Here is a 21,725-nt window from a genome sequence, read left to right as displayed (position 1 = left end):
TGCAAATCCTAGAAATATCTCGAATTTAAACCACAAGATTGTTATTCTTATGATTTTTTTTTCCCCCCTTCCACATTCTCATTTTCCAGGTGTCCAAGATACCGAGCAACTTCGAAACGAGAGCATCGCTTGTTTAAGAGCCAAGGCTCAACAACATCAGTTGCAGCTAAGTCTTCAGCCTTCCACGGCCCCCGGAACGACGCCATATCCGGCCGCGCCACAAACGAGTACTTTACACGCCTGAGAGAATTAGGAATGGACGCGGTATTGAATTCCTGCAATAGAAAAAGAAAGAAACAAAAAAAAAAAAATAATGAAAAAAATAATGAAAATACGGTACGGAAGCGAATCGAAATATTTTATCTCTCTTCGCACCAACATATATATATATAGAGATATATATATATAAAAAACATAGAAAATCGTGATTGCGGATATCAATTGTAATAATAGCTATATGATAATGATAATTAATTATAATATCCTCGCCAACCAACCAACAAATTTAACATTAATTATATTTATATTACCATTAGACCCGGCCTGTAACTGGGATTTGAATCGTATGTACATCGAGTTTCTTATCTGCATCAGTATACATAAAAACATACATAAAAATTATCATTTTTCATCATAAGGTACCTTGAAAAATAAATGAATTGAAAAATAATTTTAAAAACTTCAAAGAAAAAAAATTAAGAAAAGGAATATATTAATGTCAAATTTAACGTAAAGGGAATTACAGCAATATAAATATATATATATATATCTATAAATATTTTCAAGGATTCAGAGAACAAAAGGAGAGAAAATCACATATTAAAACTTTCAACAACGATTACCTAATTTAAAAAAAAAACATTTCAAGATGCAGCATAGTTAACGAACAAAACAGAAAAATTATACCTTCAATAAATCACAACTCATATATAAATGAGGCCTACTCAAAAGACATGGGCCTATTACAGCTGATATAAATTTACCTGATATTTGGAATAAAAGAATTTGATAAAAAAAAAAAAAAAAAACTACATACGTTCAACAAAGACACAGAACTTCGTGCAAAATGGGAGATCGATAAACAGGTTGGAAAATCTGCATCAAAGACTTACGTGTAAACGCCTGACTTGATACCTACAATGAACAAAAGTACTTAACATAACGAAACACAATGAGCGATTTTTGAAAAATTGAAAAAGTTAAACAAAAAAATAGAAAACAACAGCATTTCAATTATCTACGATAATATCAACTAATTAGAACAAAATGGGAGGAGATGTATTAATATAAATGAAAGTATCTGCAAACAAAAAATCGAATGTAAATACTTGGCTTTGATATATATATATATAGAAGAACGAACAGAATGAGAAGCAATAAAGAGATGAGAAAAAAACCAACTAATTACGAAAGAAAGTCGATAAAAATAAAAAACAATAAATTTAAAAAAAAAAAACGAATATTTCGCCTTTTCACTGATGTAATAACGCTATATACCTAATTATATATGTATGTCACATTATTAAACCGCAACGAAAGTTAATTGAATAAATGATATTACATCGAACGTTAATTTTTCCATATAAATGAAAAATGACAGAACAAAAAAAAAAAACCAAAACAAAAATCATTGTGACCTTTGAATAATAAATATTGGTCGTGAAAATTACGAGCAAATTAAAAACTCATAAATATACACACACACATATACATATATATACAATTATGTAATAATATTATACATATATATACGTGAACATATGCATATATGTGTATCTATATAAATATATATATATATGTAAATATGAATGGAAAAAAGAAATCATCAGATGCAGGAGCAAAAAAAAAGTTAAAAATACTTTGAGGGGCGTACGAGCGAAAAGAAAAGTTGGCAAACATTTCCTAATATACCTACCTGAATATATATATATATTTATATACATATACTTATATATATATAAATAAATGAATGAAGAAAAAAAATAATTATGTACTTAAGGTCTTAAAAACGTAATTGTTGTCAAATGTGCAATATATATTATGTAAGTTTTAGTTCACGTAAGACATACGATATACTTTAATGATGATAATATTGATAAAATTAATAACAATAATGATAATAACGATGATTATTATAACGGTAATATTAATAATAATTTTAATGATAATAACAATAATAATGATAACGAGAACATACTCCGGTCGTCATGCGTTAAGTAGGGCGAATTTGTGTAAATTATTTAATCGAATTGATTAATTATACCATTGGTATGTAAATGCGTATATAACAATTATATATAAATTATTGTAATATTTGGAATTCGTATAATATTATAGTGAAACGTGCGATGAAAAAAATATATTATATATTATCGTACACGATTTTGAAAGAGCAAAAAAAGAAAGCAAAAAAAGTTTTTGAAATTATGATACACATATAGGAAGTATACATAATATACATATATGTACTATATACCTGTAGTCGCACGAGCATATAGTAAAAGTTCTTTTTTTCTTTTATCTTTTTCCATATTTGTTTCATCTCAATCGAAATTATAAGTGTTGAGAAAGTATAAGGGAGCGAGTGGTGAAAATTGACGAGAGTAAAAAATTTTTATTGTTAGAATATTATATTGTAATATTATAAAAAGATAAAAAAAAAAAAAGAAAAATCTAATCGAAAATTCGGCCGTCTTAACGCGAAACAGACTATTCTATATAGAATATAATATGTACACTTAATATACGCAGTATTTTAAAAATAAAACCACAAAAGATATAAATTACGAAAAAAATAATCTCATATGTTCTCCGGATGCAAAAAGAAAGAAAGAAAAACTCAAAAAAAAAAATAAAATAAAATAAAATAAAAGGCAGAAGAATAAATGAAATGAAAGGGAATGAAATATTTAAAAAAAAAAACACAGCTATCATTGTATAAAATAAAATAAAAACAAAAAAGACAAATACAAAACGAATCGGGCAGTTCGGATTAAATATGAAGAGAGAATGAAAAAAAAGTTATATTTATCCCTCTGCCCGAAATATGCCCTGCAAACGCATGCAAAAGTAGTCGGCTAGTGTACGTGAAAAATAAAAATTTCTGAACAAAATAATTTCAGTGCGTTTTCTATTCCACCCTCACGTATTTCAAATACCACCCTCGAAATACTAATAAATCGATCATAACTCCATCGATTTCATAGATGATTCGTAGGTTCAAATATTTCAGAATACCTTCACAGGTAGGTATACGAACGATTTCAATTTTCGATCGCAAAATCAGGGCAGAGGATTAGCTCGTGGCTTATAGTGTGGCAAACAATAAGGTATGGGTATCGGGGTAACAAACAATCTTGTGACGCATTTATGCAAAGATAATATTTAATATCAATGAAGACAGTAATTTACCTCGTACCGTAGATGCAGTCATGGAAAACAGCGTCAGTTTGAAATGAGCGAACGGTACGCGTCCGCCCTCAGGTAGTAAGTAGAACACGGAGGATAGGCAGAGGTCATAGTTTGTTTTGTTCGCTTTGTCTCGCAATTTTCAGCGTATGTTTACCTTCGAGTCTTACCTATATACTCCGGCAACGTTGCAACACGTCGTAGTTCGTCATTTACGGCGATATAATTCGACGTTTGTTAACTTCCCAAAGATTAATTACGTACGCATCGTGTGAAGGGGTGGCATCTTTCCTTTCCCCCGGTTGTACTGGGCTGTCCATTCGTCCCGTTGGTTTGTGGGCGGTTATCGTTGTCCGTCAGTCACAATAAAAATTGTTTAACGTCGGTTGAACAAAAAATTTTAATGGATATCAGATCGAGGTATCGAAAGATAATTAATTAATTATTAGGAACGCGTCCCACCGAGCGACCCATCCGGTACCAAGGCGCTCGGCGTAATGGCAGCGCTCGAGAACCGCGTGGCGAACGCCGTTCGGCTGAAGACATAACGTAAGGCGTAGTTGTCGCTTGGATTTCGAATTTGCGGAGAACAGAACAATTAATGATCGTACGAAATGGATCGAGGAAGAAGGCCTCTTTGTATTTGATATATATTTATTTTTTGTTTCGTATATGTATATATATATATTTATGTATATATATTAATAAAGTTATGTTGATGATAGTTATATAATTATATGCATGGATTCTGTTTTTTTTTTTTCCTTCTAATTTATTTATATACTATATTATATATTTATATTAATCGGACAACTTTATAAGACTTTCGTAATGCAATGAGACATCGATGATATACATAATTATATATTATAATAAATATTTACAAAAGTACAAAAGCTTATAAAACATCGACCCTAAACATCGATCGTTCGATATTTTACTAAACTACAAATTCGGAGACGACTCCGATATCGAGAATATTGAATACTTTTTTCAAAGGCTGTTAATTTTTGTATGATCCTTTTTGAATTGTTTTTTTTTTTTTACTCATCTTCCTCCCTCCGGATTATTTCTATTCCCTGAAAAAATTTGATCCGGTATTGTTTGAAAAATTTAGAGCTGATTTTCGGAGCTTGCTGAAAAATGTGGTTACGATTTTGAAGTCGGTAAATCAAAGAAAAATAATAAATAAATAAATAAATAAAACTCTATTTACTTATGATGTACGTATACGATACCTGATTACCTTGGTACATTTTTATATATTTTTAGCTATGGAATTTAGATATAACTATATAGGTACGTTTGTATTCAGTATTCAAGAGACATATTTCTGTTTCTTTTTGTTTTTAATAATAGGAGCAGTTCCATTGAATGAAGATCTGGCCCGAGTGAAATTGGTCCGATTAGTACGTACATTAATTTTTAATCAAATTTTATGTTTAACTACGTATTTATTTTACGGTCTTGAATATTCTCCTCGATATTCATCATTCAACCTTCGTTAACCTTCGAACAAAAGGACGTACTATATTCATTATGTGTATTATCCCTACATGTGTAAACGGATGAAGAAAAAATGAATAATAATGAACGGATGAACGTAATGACTATATATTATGCTTAAAACTTAAAATATCACGCTTACTGTCTTTCTGACTATAATTCAATCGATTATATTCGATCCGAAATATATAATTTATAAATATACGGTGATCGATTTGGAGCGATATATTTCACTAATGGAAAGAAATGACCGATTGAAGTTATCTTGGCACTCTGAAATATGTTTTTTCCAGTCTTCGATGAAACCCAACTCGATGTACGAGGAGCACGTCACGCAAACTTGATTCTTTCTCTCTCGAAGGAAGAGAGAAAATTTAAAAAGAAACGAAATAAAGAACAACGAGGTTGAGTATTTATAAAGCGTGACAAGACCTCGAAAGAAATATACCGAAGTCAACGACCTTACAAACTACAGCTAATGCCTTTCTCTGGAATCTTCTCTGTGAGCACTGTGTCTTCTCGTTTCTTGACCACTCGGTGTGACAGGTCGGCGTTTCGACCTTTTGAATTTCGCAATGTCTTCACCGAAGACGTCGCCGGTGCGAAGAGCGGAAATCAGGTCGTCGAATTCACCCTTGTTGTCGCTCGGTCCGTTTGCGTTATTCTGGGTCTTGTTGCCCAGAGATATACTGTTCAGAATACCTTCGCGGGAATTCTTACGTTCCATCGTTCGTTTGCGTAACTGAAAATATCATTCGTTAGTATCATCGCGTCACTTTTGTTCGATGAAATTTACAGAACAAGAGAGAAACGAAAAATTGAACACGATCGACGTACCTCCTGTTCTTGCTTCACTCTACGTTCTTCTTCTTCAACTTTCCTCCTCATATTTTCAACGTCCTGTCTCGCCTCGGCCAAAGCTTGCAGAAAATTTTCGAATATCCCAAAAAATTCGTCAGGTTGAACGCCCGCGGAATCTTCACCGAACAATCTGACCGCTCTGTCGAACTGAAACGCATAAAATAAAAACATTGAAGATAGAGAGAATAAAAATAGAAAAAATGGTGAACGAAGCACGACGACAATTACCCTGGTCTTCATGTCTTGGAACAGGTCTTCCGCTTCCGCGAGTCGGCACGTCGCTTGAGCTTGAAATTCTCGCATGGCTGGTAAAAACATGTCGCCCTGAAGCACCTGAGACTGACCTCTGTGGAATTCTGGATGACGTTTGAAAAAAACAAAAAAATGATTAGAAAAATTATTGCTAAAATTAATTGGTATTGATTAAAATAATTTTCATCTCACCGATCTCGCGTTGTACGTCGGACAGGCCGTTCTTCAAATTGGCAACTTCTTTCTGCAGATCCGCCATGCTGACTCTGGCGGCTGTTCTGACATGGGGCATGTCCTCTTCGATGTCGAGCACCTCTCGAAATCTTGACTCGAGCATTTGTACCAAATAGTGTAAAAGCGTGGTGCCCTTGGCGCAAGAGGATTTTGTGTCGACCAATCGATTCAAAGAGGCAAGTCTGAAACCTGCTGCATTTCCTCTGGCGTTTCCTCTGTTCACGTAATTACCGAGCGCCAGGACGAGTTCTAGGAGTTTTCGCAACCTTCGGGATCGGGCGACCTGACGACTAGCTTCCAAAACGGATCTCATTCTCGGTGTCAACTCGGCGATGCTGGCGGCAAACTTTTTTTTGTAGTGCAACGATCTCAGCCTCTGCTCGTAATGAGGAACTCTGGAATAGATGTTTGAAAAATAGGTGAACGAAGTTTCGGGGGCTGGGCGTTTCGTAGGAGGGATAATATGAGAAAAGAAACGTACTTTGATATTTGATACAAAAAACAGTCAGCTCGACTTTGGAGGTCCTTTTGATGGAGATCGAGAAGCGCGGATTCTTCGGACGAGGGTATGTACTTCAGCAATTGTTCGACCATGTCTATGTGGAGTATATTTTGTTGATCCATCGATAAAATGGCCCTGGTGATGTCGTTGTCCGACATTTTCAGTTTCGACAATAGTATCGTACAATTTTGAGCTCTTCTCGAATCAATTACCGACATGGTCTTCTTGTTCTTTCCCAGGTTGCGGAGATCCTCTATCGAGCCTTCGGTCGACACTCCGTTTTTCTGATAAGCGCAAAATATTTTATCTATAGACTCGAGGTCCATGACGTTGTACAATTTCGTGTCGTCAAGTTCCGACCATATCGTCCCCTGCAACTTTTGTTCGGGTATTTTCGACCAGTTGAACGATTTCAAGGGGTTTCCTGGCTGGGGTACGTTCTTTATTATCTCGACTTTCATCGGAGGTGGTGCGGCCGGCATCAGGCAAGGTGGTGGCGGAGGAGCAAGGGGTGGAGGTGGGGGTGGTGGTGGGGTTGGCTTGGCCTCGACCTCCGCGATTTCGTCGTCCACCATTTTTATGGTAGCCTTGGCGTCGTCCGGTAGACTTCCGGAAGCCACGAGCTGCTCCAAACGTTTCCTTTCGGATTTTTCGTTGTTCACTTGACGAGAAAGTGTCTCGACGTTGTCCTGGAGCTCGGAAATTCGCTGCTTGGTCTCTATGTGCAACGAAGTTTCTTTTTCCAAGCGTTCTTTTATCCTCGACAAACTGGCCTCCATGTCTTCCTGAAATTTCGAATAACGTCAATTGCTTTACCTCATCGAGATCGATTCTAAATGAAAATGTTCAGATTCGAAAGGGTGAACGCACTTTTTCCTGCGTTCTCAAGTCCAGCTCTTGTTCCTTTTTGGCCAGCCTCGACGACATGTCCGAGTTCTCTTTCTCCAGTTCCTCCGCTTTTTTCTTGGCTGCGACGAGCTCCTCTTCCTTCGCCAGGAGATGAACGATCTCTTTGACATTGATTTCGATCGGCGCAACGTCCGGGTTTCTAGCCGGGCTAGTTTCCGTACCTTCGGACTGCAGGACTATCTGTTGAACGATCCGGTCGAAGAGCAACCAGTGTTGAGGATGCGATCCGTAATCGACTGAAAACATAACGGTTCAATTATTTCGGTACCTCCGAAGGTCGAAAGCGAAAGGAGAGAAAGAAAAAAAAAATACATCAGATAACAATTCGTCCCGCACTTACGAGGAAGTAAAAGACAGTGTTCGAGGAGGCTGAGCAGGTGGGGATACGCGGCGGTGTGGCTGAGCTTTCTTCTGAGCAATTCGAACATGGCGGTAGCACTTTTGGTGTCTACGTGCTCCTTTTCAAACTTTCTCGCCAATTCTTTTTCGTCCTCATTTCTGACCATTTCAAAAAAATCCAAATGCCTGTCGAGCGTCTCGTTTTCATATTTTCTAAGCTTTTCGATTATCGGTTGAATTCCGAGCATCAGCAGCTCGTACCTCAGATGCAGTCTGAACTCCAGTGTCACCTGACCGGGTCCGTAATTCAACACCGCGTTTATGAACGACATTATCGCGGTTTTCAATGACAAGTTGTCCTTGTATATTCCGAAGTTCTTGTCCAGATCATTTATTATGCTCTGAAATCTCGTCCGTTCCGAATGATATTGCTGAAAATGCAGCATCGCTTCCAGGACCTTCCGATGACCACCTGGCACCAGACACACCGCACCGAGAATTTCCAGCACCGATATTTTCGTTTTTATATTTTCCGTTGCCAGGGATTGCGATATCGTATTTATGGCCGTTGGATGCGCCAGGACGTGAGCTCTTCCGTTCTAAAAACGATAAAAAAAAACAATATGAAAATGAAGATGCGAACGGCCGCGGTTCGAATCCCATCGCCGAATGCTTACCGAATTGTTCATCATGGCTTTCAAACATCCGATAACGCTGGTGTGCAGATTACTGTTCGCCGCGTCCGTATCCATGGTTCCAAGTACTTGAAGAAGCGCGTTCAATCCATTGAGTTCTATGAATCTCAAAACAAAACTGTGCGGTTGCGTTCGAAGGGCGGTTTTCAAGGCCTCGACTTGTCGCTCCTGATTGGAAACTTCTTCTCCCTCTTCGGGAAACGGGGTCTGAGAAAAACAGGGAAAACTTGGAACGAAATTCGGTGTGAATTCCGGGCTAGCGAAATCTCCAAAATTCTCATGCTCACACTAGCGATAGTCTTGATCCTGTTTATGTAGTCCTCGGGGTCGCCGCTCAGGTCGGTAGTTCTCAATCCGCCGTTTTCCAATGTCCCATTTCCCTTTCGGGAGCAATATATCTGCCATTTTTTGTTCGCCGGCAACGCGAGAACCGCCTGTCTGTTCGTCTGGGTCAAATCGAGCTCTTCGACCAATTCGAGGAACATTTTGTTGAGCTCCTCTTCCGCCGGCATCGGCAACGTCGGCGTCATCGCTTGCAACGTTAGCGTTCCCGTGTGCTCGACGACGCAGTAGGTGATCTCAGGTGGCTCGTCATCCTGAGAGATATACGTACAGAAAAATTGGATAAATAAACGAATATAAGGTAGTAATATATGTTCCGATTTCGAAAGGGTATTAGAATGATAATTAGGCACTTTGGGTAGCTTAAGTAAGAGTTAAATCCGACGCGACGCGTACGTTAACGTCGTTCGTACAGAGGTATTCGTGTAGCCGGTTCAAAGTAAATTCCAGAATCGGTAAACGAGATTATTTCTAAAGGATGCCGCCCAGAGGCATCGTCGTACACGTACGCCGATTATATTCGATATATAATATCCATACTTATGCCTCGTCCGCGTACGATATGGGCAAATACGGCGATAAGGCAATAACCACCACAAAGGTCATGCGACTCGGTGGATTCCTGAGGTTCTTTAACGCGTTTCGTATACCTATATACTTCGAATCGTAAAATAACGTCGAGACGCAAGGTTGGGAGTATCAACGCCACGTCGGAAATTTATTCCTCCCGTTATCCCGACATTTTTTTCATTGTCTTATCGTCGTAATAGAAATTCGTTAATAATCGCGACTACGTACGTAACGAGTGAATTATTGTCTCGAGAACGTTATTTCGAAAAAAAAATATATACGCGAGCCATTGTATCGCATTTCGCACCGTGTCCTAATTAATTCACGGTATTCCGAACGCGGAGGCGTCCGGAGTTATAACATTAACATATTATCGTCATTTTTTTATCAACGTTATCGTCATTGTAACATGCGACACGTGCGAATAGCGATCCGCTTACCTGCAGACAACCGCAGAATGACTTCTTCACCCTCGACGGCATTGTCTGGCAACGACCCACGAACTCCTTTAAAGGTGCGGGTGGTTTTTTTATCGGGCAAGTCGGAATTCTCTGCGAAAACAAAATTAGATATTAAAAATCAAGGACCTGGAATAAAACAACTAAACACACATACGAAGCGATCGATTACAGGCACGTACGTCATTTGATTGATAAAAGTGTAATAAAATTTTTTTTTTTTGAATAATAAAAAACGAAACTACTCGCCGACGAATCGCGAGATTCACGCACATTGCGTAATCTCTGTAATTTTGAGCCATGGTAAATTTCTAGCCGCAATTTATTTTTTATTTTTCTCATCGTACAAAGCGCAAAACACTTTATTACCATAGCGTACACCTCTACGTGTGTACGGAGTTCGAAGCAGCACGCTTCGAATATTGTATCCTATACTGGTATATTTTTAAATGTTTTTTTTTTCAAAAGACGTATATTTAACAATTGAGAATTAATCCTCGGTAATTACATAGGTAATTAGGTAAGTCCGTTTAATTATCCCTAATTTGCAGGTAAAAAGTAACATCGTACACCACGCGAACAGTCGAGACACGTGATGTCGTAGGTAGTTGTAGAAAAATTTTTGCGGTACACGCGAACGAGATGTTTCGTTCATTTTTTCTTCTTTTTTTTTTTTTTTTTTTTTTACAAACATACCACGGACCAACGAGCGTTGAAATTTCATCGGAATAATTTATATTTTCACGTTCACCGAGCTGAATTCTTATCTCTGTTTCACAATGCGTAGCACGGGGCAACCCACGCGAAATGATTCGTAGCGCGTATTATTCGCTATACGTACGTACGTACGTACGTATCGATAATTTATAATCAATAAATTGAAATTCCTCGAAGTGATAGGGAGAGGAAAAAAAGTGACGACGAAATAAAAGTAAAACGTATCGTTGATAAATTTTTTTCGATCGGCGTACGCCGCCGATACAGTTGCACAATAATTTGAAAATCTCATTTTACTGCGGATGAAAAATGCTGGGTCATATATGTATACGCGCGTATATACGTCGAAAGTGCAGCCAGTCCGATATTATAAATTTTATAAAGGACATACTTATTGCTTTTGTATAGTTTAAAGAGGCCTTTACCGTACCCGCAGGCATATGTGAACTTTCGACTCAACGTACCCGTCTACCAAACATAGCTGGTGTACGTGTACGCCGCAGCGTATTAACAGGGATACCGCATGCGTTGCCGCATTTTATGTATTCCGTAACAATTTTTTTTTTCTACTCTCTTTTCGATCGATTTTTTCCGTACCGTAATTTCTAGAACGTGATAGTCGCCAGCTGGGCTTCGTTTCATTTCTGTTGCGGATGAAAAGAGAAAAAAAATAAAAATAAAATCGAGAACGTTCGTTAAGTTCATTAATTATCAATCGTTCCCGCGTCAACGGGGTAACAATATCTATACGTTGTAACGTAGGTATGAAATCGAGCTCGTATAATTCATACCCACGGTTGTAATGTAATTGCTTAATTAGTTATCGCTTGTTACTGCACCGCGGCAACGTATACCGCAGACACAATGGGGGAGAAATTGCAAGATGTAAAGCCGGAGAAAAGAGTTGGGAGAAGAGGGGAAAAAAGAGAGAAAGAATAATTTTTTTTTATAAGTACGGTATAACAAAATGAATAATGAGAGTAAAAAAATAATCAAACGTTGCCTAAACATGACAATAGACTTGCGAACGTCTACATGAGAGTTTCACTTTTTAAATATCTTCGGTGAGAGCGCGTTCAAACTATATTCGCAACGCGAAGCAAAAGATTGCAAAAAAATTGCGAAAAAAAAAAAACAAAACTTGGAGTAAGAATAAATAAATAAAAATCAGACGAAATGAATGAATCGAATAAACAAATAATCGAAAATGAGCGCGCCCACGTGTTCGCTAAATTCCGTGAATATTTTTTCTTCGGTATCTTTTTTTTTCCTATGCATAATTTCCATACGTGTATAATTACGGACGAGTTTTTACCTTCGGCTCTTTTTTTTTTTTTCTTTTTCATTTTTGAATTTTAAAACGATTCCAAATAGGTGTACGCGTATAAGGTGAACCGCAAATTACGACTTTGGAATGCGCCTTGCCATATAGGTGCGTAAGATTTGATTATTATATACCTACTTATATCGATATAATAATATTGTGATCGTTGTATCGTTACGCGATGCGGATCGATTTGAATAACTGAAATTCAATTACAGATAATTCAATCGTCGCGTCGTCCGCGCTAACTTCGGAGGATCGTACGTACGCGATAATTACATGGATATGGTATAAGTTTTGAAAGTTTTCGAAGCGTGCGATTGTTCGGCACACACTCGAAAACCCATTAATATTACAATCCATTACATTCGTATGATCCGAAAGGACCGTGGTGGCATGAAGATTGCAATGAAAGAATGAGAAATTCTCATTCTTATTTTATCTATTAAAAAAACGAAGGAAAAAAAAATCATATTCCTTAATTACCAGATTCAATTTCCCCATCTTTTCTATCACGGTGTCCATGACGACGAAGTTATTAATGTTATTGGTATTTTTTAATGTTCTTGATCACCAATGTACAATCTTTGACTTTAGTTTCTTTTTTTTTTTTTTAATATTTCGACGACTCACGAAATGAAAAATCTGCACGTCATAACGTACAGCGAGTGTATTGTATTCGATAAGAATGACACTGGATAATTAGACCCGCGAAATGTACCTACGGCGTATAATATTTTCAAAGATACGTTATTATTTCTTACGTGCGTTGAACGTATGTAATTTTTGTGTTTTTTATTTTTTATTTTTTTTCCTTTTAATTTGATTTTTAATTTTATCGTTCGTTTCAAACGACGAGGGAGCGCGAAGTGGGAGGGAACGGAGTACGAGAGAGAGAAAAAGAATTGGAGAAGGACGAACAGGAACGAAGTGGCTTTTAAATATGAGTGAAACGGTAGGAAGCGAGGTGGATGCAGAAGGTGACGTTTAAAATTGACGATGACATCAAAGAATCGCTATAATCGCGTCAACGAATGACAATTTTTCAACAGCAATGAAACGTTTCGAAGGGTTCTTATCCGCGGGTGCCTCGGATCTTTTTAATTTCATCGTCTCTCGTAAATCCGTCGCTTTTGTCGCGAGTAATTTTTATTCTCTTCTCCACCCCCGTGCGACTCGTCTGCATCGGAATATTCGCACAGTTGTAACAACGCGTCAAACAGGGGTGCGACTCGAACGATATTCGGTGAAAACGGATGTCCCCTTCAAAAAAAAATGATTTACAAAAAACTAGCTCGTAGCGTTCGTAAAATCGTCACTGCAGTTCTCACAAAAATTGCCGCACTCGCGAAGGATGCGTAAAATCGTTCGATCGACGTCCTAATGTCCTTTGTACTTAAAATTAATGAAATAGATCTTCTTCATAACTGCTATTATCGTCGATCGCGCACAACATCACAGGTCTCGAAATCTCTGGATATATCAACTTTCCCGGTCGTCCGCAGTGTACGCGACGAACGCGACGAACGTCGGATAAACCGAGAGACCCCGACGAAAGAAAGATCGGAAAAACGAAACGAAAAAAAACCAGCGAGAGGTGGTACGAAATTCTCGTGATATCGGCAGGAGCGAGGAGTTGTTGCCGGAGCGGTCCGCTTAGCCAGCTGTAAGGGACCCACTTCTTCGTTTAATGTTCAGCATTCGACTGGCAGGTGAAAACACGACGGGGCAACCTGCGGCTCACCGTAGCCACATCGGAGGAGAGTTGGTAAGGCCCCGTTTCGACAGGAGAAATGGGAACTGGGGGACTCTTCGACTTTACGCGCTACCTGCGAGGGGGCAAAGAATGAGAGAGGAGCGGTGGAGCGAGGAGCAAGAAAAATTACTACGAGGCAGCAGCAGCTGCCGCCGCTGCCGCTGATCCTGCTGCCGCTGCCGATTCTATCTGCCGATTGCCGTTCCTCGAACCGCTGCAAATCTTCATCTGGCTGATCGCTCGTGATACCGGAAGAATCGAGTCGAAACGAAGCGTACGCTAATATGTAATCGTTATGATGTCCCCGACGACGGTCGAACGAATCGTCATCCTACAGACGTGCAATCTCTACCCAGATGGGACGTAATAGCGGAACTCGCCTATAACGCACCGCGTCGTGCGGTGTCCGCATTTTTCGATGTATGTTTTTTTTTTTTTTTGTCTCTTGAAAACGATCTTTTTTCCTGCAATTACGAAGTGAACCGAACGGAAAGAAGACGTGATTCTTACGGGTAGTTGGGTAAGAAAATTCCGCGTCGAATCGGGAGAATAAAATAGAAAAAATTATCAACACCGATTGAACGTGTGAACCGACTCGACGCGCGTTGACGATCCCATTATCCGCGTGTAAAATCGTTTAGCGTAAATGTTTACTGCAAATGTTTCAAAGGTTTCGGTTCGAAGATGACTTATGTCGGCTGTAGCGTTTCTTTTATGCTAATTAAAGCGCGTGTAAACCGCTAGTAAAAATCGAATTGACCGGCTGTGCGCCTCGGTATACGATGCGGAGGGCTTATCTTAATTGACGTGAAGAGAAACCGCGTTGAGTGCAATTCGTGGTTGACCGTTTTTATTTATTTATTTATTTTTTTTTTTTTCTCATCGATTACTACACCTTCCGAATACACCCTACGATTATATAATCATCCGGACACGCTGTTCAAAACCTAGAACGAGGCAAGATACTAATCTAAACCCTAATCGCAAAAATCCTCCAACTCCTTTTACCGATTTTTCTTCTTCTTCTTTTTTCTTCATCCTCGTAAGTAATTCCTAACGCGACATTGGCTCGGTAGCTTAGAAAGAGACGACCTCAACGACAGTAGGTCACCGCGAAAGGTGGGACGAATTTTTGCCAGACAGCCAGCCACGCCTGTCCGTCTCCTTGACGATGACGCGAGTCGACGAAAACCGTACGCGAGAAACCCACCCATCTGTCCCGATGAAAATCGTGGGCGGAATGTATTTTCCTTTCTTCTATTACCATTCCATCGTCGAACGTGTCCTCGCGCGCTCGTGCTCCGTTCCGGGATTTGCGACAAACGAGGGAAATACCGCGGAGTTCGCATGAATTGGAAACGCGGCTCCGACGAGTCCGGGATAGCGAACGGGAGACATGCCTGCGGAGGACAATGAAAGATCGTAATTAGGATCAGTGGCACGACGTGCCTAGGAAAATACCTTCCATCGACGGGGACGAACGCAGACCACCCGTAAAGGTATTCAAAGGTTAATTCATGCGTTTTTCTCCACGTACCCAATCGGTGTCAACTGCTGGACGCATCGACCTACTCGCTACGGATCCCCGTTATGTTCTATCTCTAGCTCCCAGCATTTCAGACCAACACATAGCGCGACACCGTCTCACACCGGTGTCTCCGATCGAATACGTAGTTAAACGGTTTATTCAACATCACGTAGGACTACAATATAACCGAAGACTCCGGCCGCACGCTCACCTATTTTTACGTGGGAGGGTTTACTACACATTTAGTAACACGTCGCGTGGGCTCATTCATGAATTATTTTCAACTACCTGCTGCTGCTGCTGCTGCTGCGGTTGCCGCTGCCGCCGCCGGTGCCAGTGCTGTGTATCGCCGATACATGCATGTACTCTGTTCATTTTTTATCGAGGCCAGGCCGCGATACTCGTACACCTATTTATATTCGAGAACCTTCTGCCTTCCATCATACGTGACCTTACGATAATAACGAGGATACACGCCATTATTTCAAATTGTATAAGCACTCGCAACGACCGCCGTTTACGCGACGAATAACACATACCGTATTCTAAGGTAAGGCCCGTCGTGTATCGATCGCATGTCAAGTGGAAGTTCGAAACGTCGAAATTAAAAATATCGGTACAGGTATTCAAAAAACAATCAAAGATTCTCACACCAGTTCTGATCCGAAGGGGTTTTATCGAAGACGTTCTTCGCTCGTGCGTTTGATTTTTAACGAAATTTTCTCCCTGTTCAGAGTGAATTAAGAAATTGATCGATACACGGGATTTCGAGAGACAGGATTAAACTTCGAATCAATTAAATCTCGATACTTTCCGATCGCACGTATCAAAGAACCATAAATGTTCCAATTAACACCTGATTCGGAGTATTCTCGTAGCGGATAGTTTTTTTTTTCTTTCTCTTTTTTTGTCGCGAGCGTTAATTTCCGATTTCTCACAGAGGCGACCAAGAAGTTGATACAGTTAAATTACGATTGCCGATAGCTGATCGGGTGGTCAGTGTTATACATATATAATATACCAACGTACGGAGTGTGTAAAGTATAAGATACTCGTCGTTAACGCGCCCACTCGCGCATAAAACCGCCGTTGGCGAAGCGTAACGCTTCGGTATCTGCAGAGCGAGAGACCCGGTCATTTGAGAATGTAATAAAAGTACCAAAAAAAATTTATTCCTAGACACTGAGCGCCGATAAAACTTCTCGCATGGCACACTGACCCAGTCACTATTCGGAATAACTCTGAGCCGAATTAAAAATGGAACCGACCCGCTATCGGACTTGCATTTCAATACAAGCGTCGACCGTCTACGCGTAACGATACACCGATGGAGAATCTAGACGACGACGACGATGATGAAAAAAAAATAAAATAAAGATAAAATGAAAAAAAAAAAAAAATAAGTCGAAGAATAAAAATCACGCGCACCTCGTAAATACAGGTGGCCCCTTCAACCACCCGCTCTAAAAAAACAACGAATTCCGTTAACAACTCACGTCCGCGAGTCCTGTTGTCGTACAGTTGTCGTACATTGATATTCGTCGAGTGCGACGCCTACGCGCTTTCGACGGTCTTCGATTCCCCGTTGAACCCCGCAGACTGCCCTTTATCGTTCGTAATTACCCCCCCCGGAGTCGAAGTCGAGTTCGTTCGAATTCTCCCAGAATTTTTGCCGCTTTGTTTCTCTACGCGCTATCGTATCGACTCGCGGCCGTACAACACGCCTCGGACACACAAACACGCCGGCTTCGGGGTTAAAAGCGGCCGACGTGGATTTTATGCGTCAGACTTCTACGGTCGTAATTTTTCCAACGGACGAACGTTTCTCCTATGAATCACGCGCGGTAAATATGAACGATGAAAAAGTTTTCGGTCGTTGTCCTTACGGTCCGACGGGGGGGGTGTAATCAAGACATTCTATGGGGTTCAACGTCTAGGGCAAACACCGTGTCCAGACGAAATCAATAGTTGTTATTCTCCTACCTTCTCTACAGCTGACGTTCGCCTCGCTTTCGTCAAAGCGAATGGCTTCTTCGGGAGAAACGAAAAAAAAACGCTAAGGAAGAACAGCTGATGACCGCGCTTATTGACGTCCGAAGTTTACCACCTTTGGACAATTTTTTTGGGGCGTAACGAGAGTCCGAAAGTTTTTAACGCGCTTTCGTTTTTGGTCTTCGTACGAAGGAGAAACAAAAAAACATGAAAAATGGGAACGAGATAAGAGACGAGGATTGCGATTTCTCGCAATCTATTCGAAGGTCGTCGACGTTTAGAAATTTGTCGAAAAATTTCGCGACCTCACGAGTGACTCGGATTCCGGATAATCCGTATCATCGCGAAGAGTTTTGGTTTTTAAGTTCGCGGAGTCGATAAACTCGTCCGATTCTTGGCAATGCCTCAAATATTCGTTATTCAGTCCGTGCGACTCGTACAATGCGAATAAACCGAACGTGACGGTCGAAGCCAAAATTGAAGGATAACGTTCCTCGCCGCAACTCTCACGAGAACCGAATTAAACGCGCGTGTGAAATAAATATACATCCTCGATACACGTCCCAATGAAAATCGCACGCCGCGCAATTTCGCGCTGTACCTCCTGGAAAAAAATTAAAAAAATAAAAAACCAAAACGATTTACAAGTATAATAAACTTGTAACTGTTTTTCGCGCGCTGTATCGACGGAATTTTTCAAATTCGCAACGCGACGAAGACGAGGGGAGAAAAAAGAAGAAGAAGAAGAGGAGGAAAAGATTTTTTTGTCGGATAGTTCGCGGCGTGCGGAGGTTGTACGTTATAAATCACTCTATAGGAAACGAGTTTCTAACTTCCGATATAACAGCTAATATTGTAACCTACCTATATAATCGAATGCTGGCGGTTTTCAATTTACCGTCTACGGTCCGAACGGAGTCAACGACTTTCATTTTCACTCACGTATAGCTATAGAGAAATATATATAAACACCGCATACCGTTGCGCGCGGTATAATTATCATCAAATTTCTAACTCCGTTCGATGACGGCGATGCTCGGCTCGGTTGTATGTACGTATACGTAGTGAAAATTTATTCGACGACCGCGTATCTTCTTCCGCTTCGAATTTCCCGTGATATAACGAACGTTGGATAAAAAATTTGAAAAACTTATAGAAAAAATGTTACGTCTCCGAACTGTTACCGATCGCGAATGCCGCAACGACGTCTGGGAAATGAATATTCAATCATTCGTTGGCCACGAGCGTTACGTCCTCGTTGGATCGGCTGACGATGCGTTGGAAAATACAGGTAAAAATAACGAGCGTCGAGAAAACCACATGGGGAAGAAAAACGAGAAATAACTGGTTATCATACCTAATGGCGAGCAAAATTATTCCGACAGATATTCAGATATCCACCAACACCCACTTTTCCAATATCGATCGATGACCCGCAGTTTCGCGTAATGACTCGTCGCGTCGATTGTATATATATACACATAATACGGAAACTAGGGGGGGGGGGGGGGGGGGGGAAATCTTGATTAATTTTTATCGCACACTTTTAACGCGTTTCGGTAACAAAAAAATACCGAGGGAAGCGAGCGAGGTGCACGACCTACGATACGTTGATCGTCTCGCGATATTACTCGGATGGAAAATGATCGGACGTACAGCGGTGATCGTTGTACATCGCTAATTGTCGAATAATTTTTCGGCGCGAAGGCCGCCAAAAAAAAAATCACCTCACCGCAACGGCAGCTCTCGACGGTGGAATAAAGCTGAATGAACGCCATGGGGTAGTTTCGTAGTTGGTGGGACGGCACCCCATGAAGAACTGCAGCCGAGCTAAGCCCTAGCGCGTGGACCAAACATCTGTCCGTGTCCCCCCGCCGTACAAACACAACGAAACATTTTCAATACGTATAAGAACACGGGCGAACGCATACGCCGCACACCACCCCGTACACTCGCGCACGAGTTCGTCGTAACCCTCCTCGCCGTACGCGTTACTCACGCCGCTCCGCTCCGCTTCTCGGGCATGTGTGCAGATGCGTGGCACAGCGCGTGTCCCCGTACACCGTATAATATCACATGGCGTACGCGGGGTGTAGCATACCTCTGGTACGGGGCGTATTCGAGTCCCGGGTTTTATTTGTTTATTTGAAATTTTTGTCGATTTTTAAACAAATTTTTTTTCCCCCGCCGCGTATCCGAGGGGCGCTCGAAAGTTATCCGAATCGGTGTAGACGCCCGCGCACGCTGAGGGTCTTCCGTTTCGTTCGTTCGTTCGTTCGTTCGTTTTTTCGCTTTTCTCCGGTTCGAGATCGTCGCAGGCTCGCTCGGTGCAGAGGGGCCCGCGGCGGGGGGAGAGAAATGGATTCTCGTGGTCCGTTGTTTTTTTTTTTTCTGTTTTTTCTTCATTTTTTTGTTCATCTCTTATTTTTAGCGAAAATAAATTCGGCGAGATCGCGCTACTCGGGTTCCGTACTCGCGAAGTATACGCGGGTATACGCGGTTATGACTATTTTCGTACCCGCACGCAACCGCGAAACCGTTCCGAATTATTCCAAGGTTACGGGGAGCCCGCGGACATGAGTTTCGCCGGTATATAAGCGAACACGCGAGAGATGCGGGGGAATCTTTGGCTCTCTCGAACCGTTCCTATCGCCTGTAACGAGCGCGCGTACGTCGAAAATCCGCGAGGACATTCCGCGGATGATCAACGGCGAAAGTCCCGAGAAATTTTTTTCTCCCACTCTTGCGCGTCAAACGGTCAGCAGGGATGACGGGACTCTCCTCTCCCAAAATTTTATCGATTCTTTTCCTCGGTTGTACAGTTGTATACATCCGCATGGCGCTTGTCAAAAACGATGGGCGCCGGATTGCCGATTGATAAAAATCCGACGCACGGAGTTTCCCGTACTTCCTCAGTTCCACGTCGGGATGACGAATGAGATCAACGTTTCCCCGCGTCTAATGTACGTAATTATATTCCCCGCATCCGTGAGACATCCAGCGTCCGTACGGAGTGTGTTGCGGTGGGACATTTTCAACTGACATTTCCAAATGCCGCTGAGGCCGTACGGCTATGGTAGTTTCGCAATATGCGCTTTGTACATCGTTTAAACTTACGATATCTAGTATATAGAGAATAGACCTTTTAGAAATTGAGACTATAAGAATCTGACTGATTCCAGGTGTCGGATTATTCTTATACCACCCGCGAGTACAAAGGTCAATTCTGCCGGTGTCTCAGAGTGCAGCGGATGAATCTTTTATCTCTTCGCACACACAACGACACCGTCGACGTCCGTATCCGTAACGTGATGATTTTTTGTACCATTTTTTCCCTTCTTATCGACTGGATTCTCGCACCGGTTGTAACAAAAAAAAAAAAATAAAAAAAAAAAAAAAACAGCAAATTCGCGTTAAAGTCGGTCAGGATATGCCGCTTTATCTGAACGAAGCGAATGAAGAGAGAACGTATTTCAACTGTAAATGATTTTCGAGATTATTCGCCGCTCTAACGCGGAAAATAAAAATCATGCACGATACGAGATAAGAGTTAATTACTTCCTAGCGATAAGCGACGTAGGATAGCGGGATGGCGAGGAAAAGAAATGAAAAAAAAAAAGTTTTTAATTCAAAAAAAAAAACTAACGAACGTAACGATAACGAACACAGTAGCTGAAAAAAGGGGGGGGGGGGGGGGGAAAAAGTAAAAAAATGACATTTCTTCGAACCATAAAGATTGAAAGAAAATAATTCTCTACTTGATTACGGTTGGGATAGGTCGTTTAGATTTATTAACGACTCACTGTGTATCGAATGAAACGTGAAATTCCCTTGCAGTTTTAACAGTCTGCAGATCAATACATCAGCGGGCGGCCCAGAGAATAGAGTTTCCACACGAGTCGCCCATTGAACCGCACAAGAACCATGGATAACATGGAGCGTTGCTTTTTCGATTTAAAATTTTGAATCGGGTGTGCGGAGAGCGAGGATCGAAAAATTGGCGAAATAAAAATCAAAAGTAAGAGTAACCCACGGTTATCGTGGTACGCAGAGTCTGGCGAGAAACGTGATGCGAATATGAGGGGAAAAAAACGCGTGCAAATGCTCGGAAACGTCGTTTAACTGACGACCGAGAACGTCAGGACGTTTGACGGTTCTCCGTGCGCCGGTCCGCCACCGGTGTAACCATGGAAACGTCTGACCCGTGCTCTCATCGATCGCTCGAATTATACCGCTGAACGAGATATCGAAACCGCAACAATGAACTCTCGAGATCGATCGATCGTAACAATGAAAAAGAAAATTCCCGCCGCGAACGCCGCGAGACGTTTT

The 21,725-nt window shown here is 40.8% G+C and overlaps 2 protein-coding genes across 7 annotated transcripts in view; one reads left to right on the top strand and one right to left on the bottom strand.

Moving 5' to 3' along the window:
* LOC105687298 (dorsal root ganglia homeobox protein-like) overlaps window positions 1–2,843 on the top strand; it is a 46,844-nt gene extending 44,001 nt beyond the window's left edge. For all 4 annotated transcript variants that reach the window (XM_048653352.1, XM_048653350.1, XM_048653351.1 and 1 more), the window contains exon 7: window positions 90–2,843. In XM_048653352.1, the coding sequence (XP_048509309.1) occupies window positions 90–244 (155 nt within the window). In that variant the 3' untranslated portion in view covers window positions 245–2,843. The remainder of the gene's footprint in view (window positions 1–89) is intronic.
* A 1,412-nt stretch (window positions 2,844–4,255) lies between these two features.
* LOC105687310 (disheveled-associated activator of morphogenesis 1) lies at window positions 4,256–21,487 on the bottom strand. Of its 3 annotated transcripts, none has more exons than XM_012402867.3 (11): window positions 21,197–21,487; window positions 10,059–10,169; window positions 8,994–9,302; window positions 8,689–8,913; window positions 8,013–8,610; window positions 7,634–7,908; window positions 6,743–7,548; window positions 6,220–6,656; window positions 6,004–6,131; window positions 5,752–5,922; window positions 4,256–5,656 (listed from the first exon to the last, which is right to left on the bottom strand). In XM_012402867.3, exons 2-11 carry the CDS (start codon window positions 10,098–10,100, stop codon window positions 5,390–5,392), a joined length of 3,258 nt encoding a protein of 1,085 aa, XP_012258290.1. In that variant the 5' UTR covers window positions 10,101–10,169; window positions 21,197–21,487; the 3' UTR covers window positions 4,256–5,389. The 3 variants fall into 3 exon arrangements, with proteins under 3 accessions (XP_012258290.1, XP_020708809.2, XP_012258282.1); XM_020853150.2 differs by lacking the exon at window positions 21,197–21,487 and adding an exon at window positions 19,126–19,622; XM_012402859.3 differs by lacking the exon at window positions 21,197–21,487 and adding an exon at window positions 12,604–13,864.
* Between the last annotated feature and the right edge of the window lie 238 nt (window positions 21,488–21,725).

Source organism: Athalia rosae, chromosome 3, assembly GCF_917208135.1.
Source record: "Athalia rosae chromosome 3, iyAthRosa1.1, whole genome shotgun sequence".
NCBI classification, from domain to species: Eukaryota; Metazoa; Arthropoda; class Insecta; order Hymenoptera; family Athaliidae; genus Athalia; species Athalia rosae.
The sequence above is the reverse complement of the archived record's forward strand: the minus strand, read 5'-3'. Positions and strand labels throughout refer to the sequence as shown.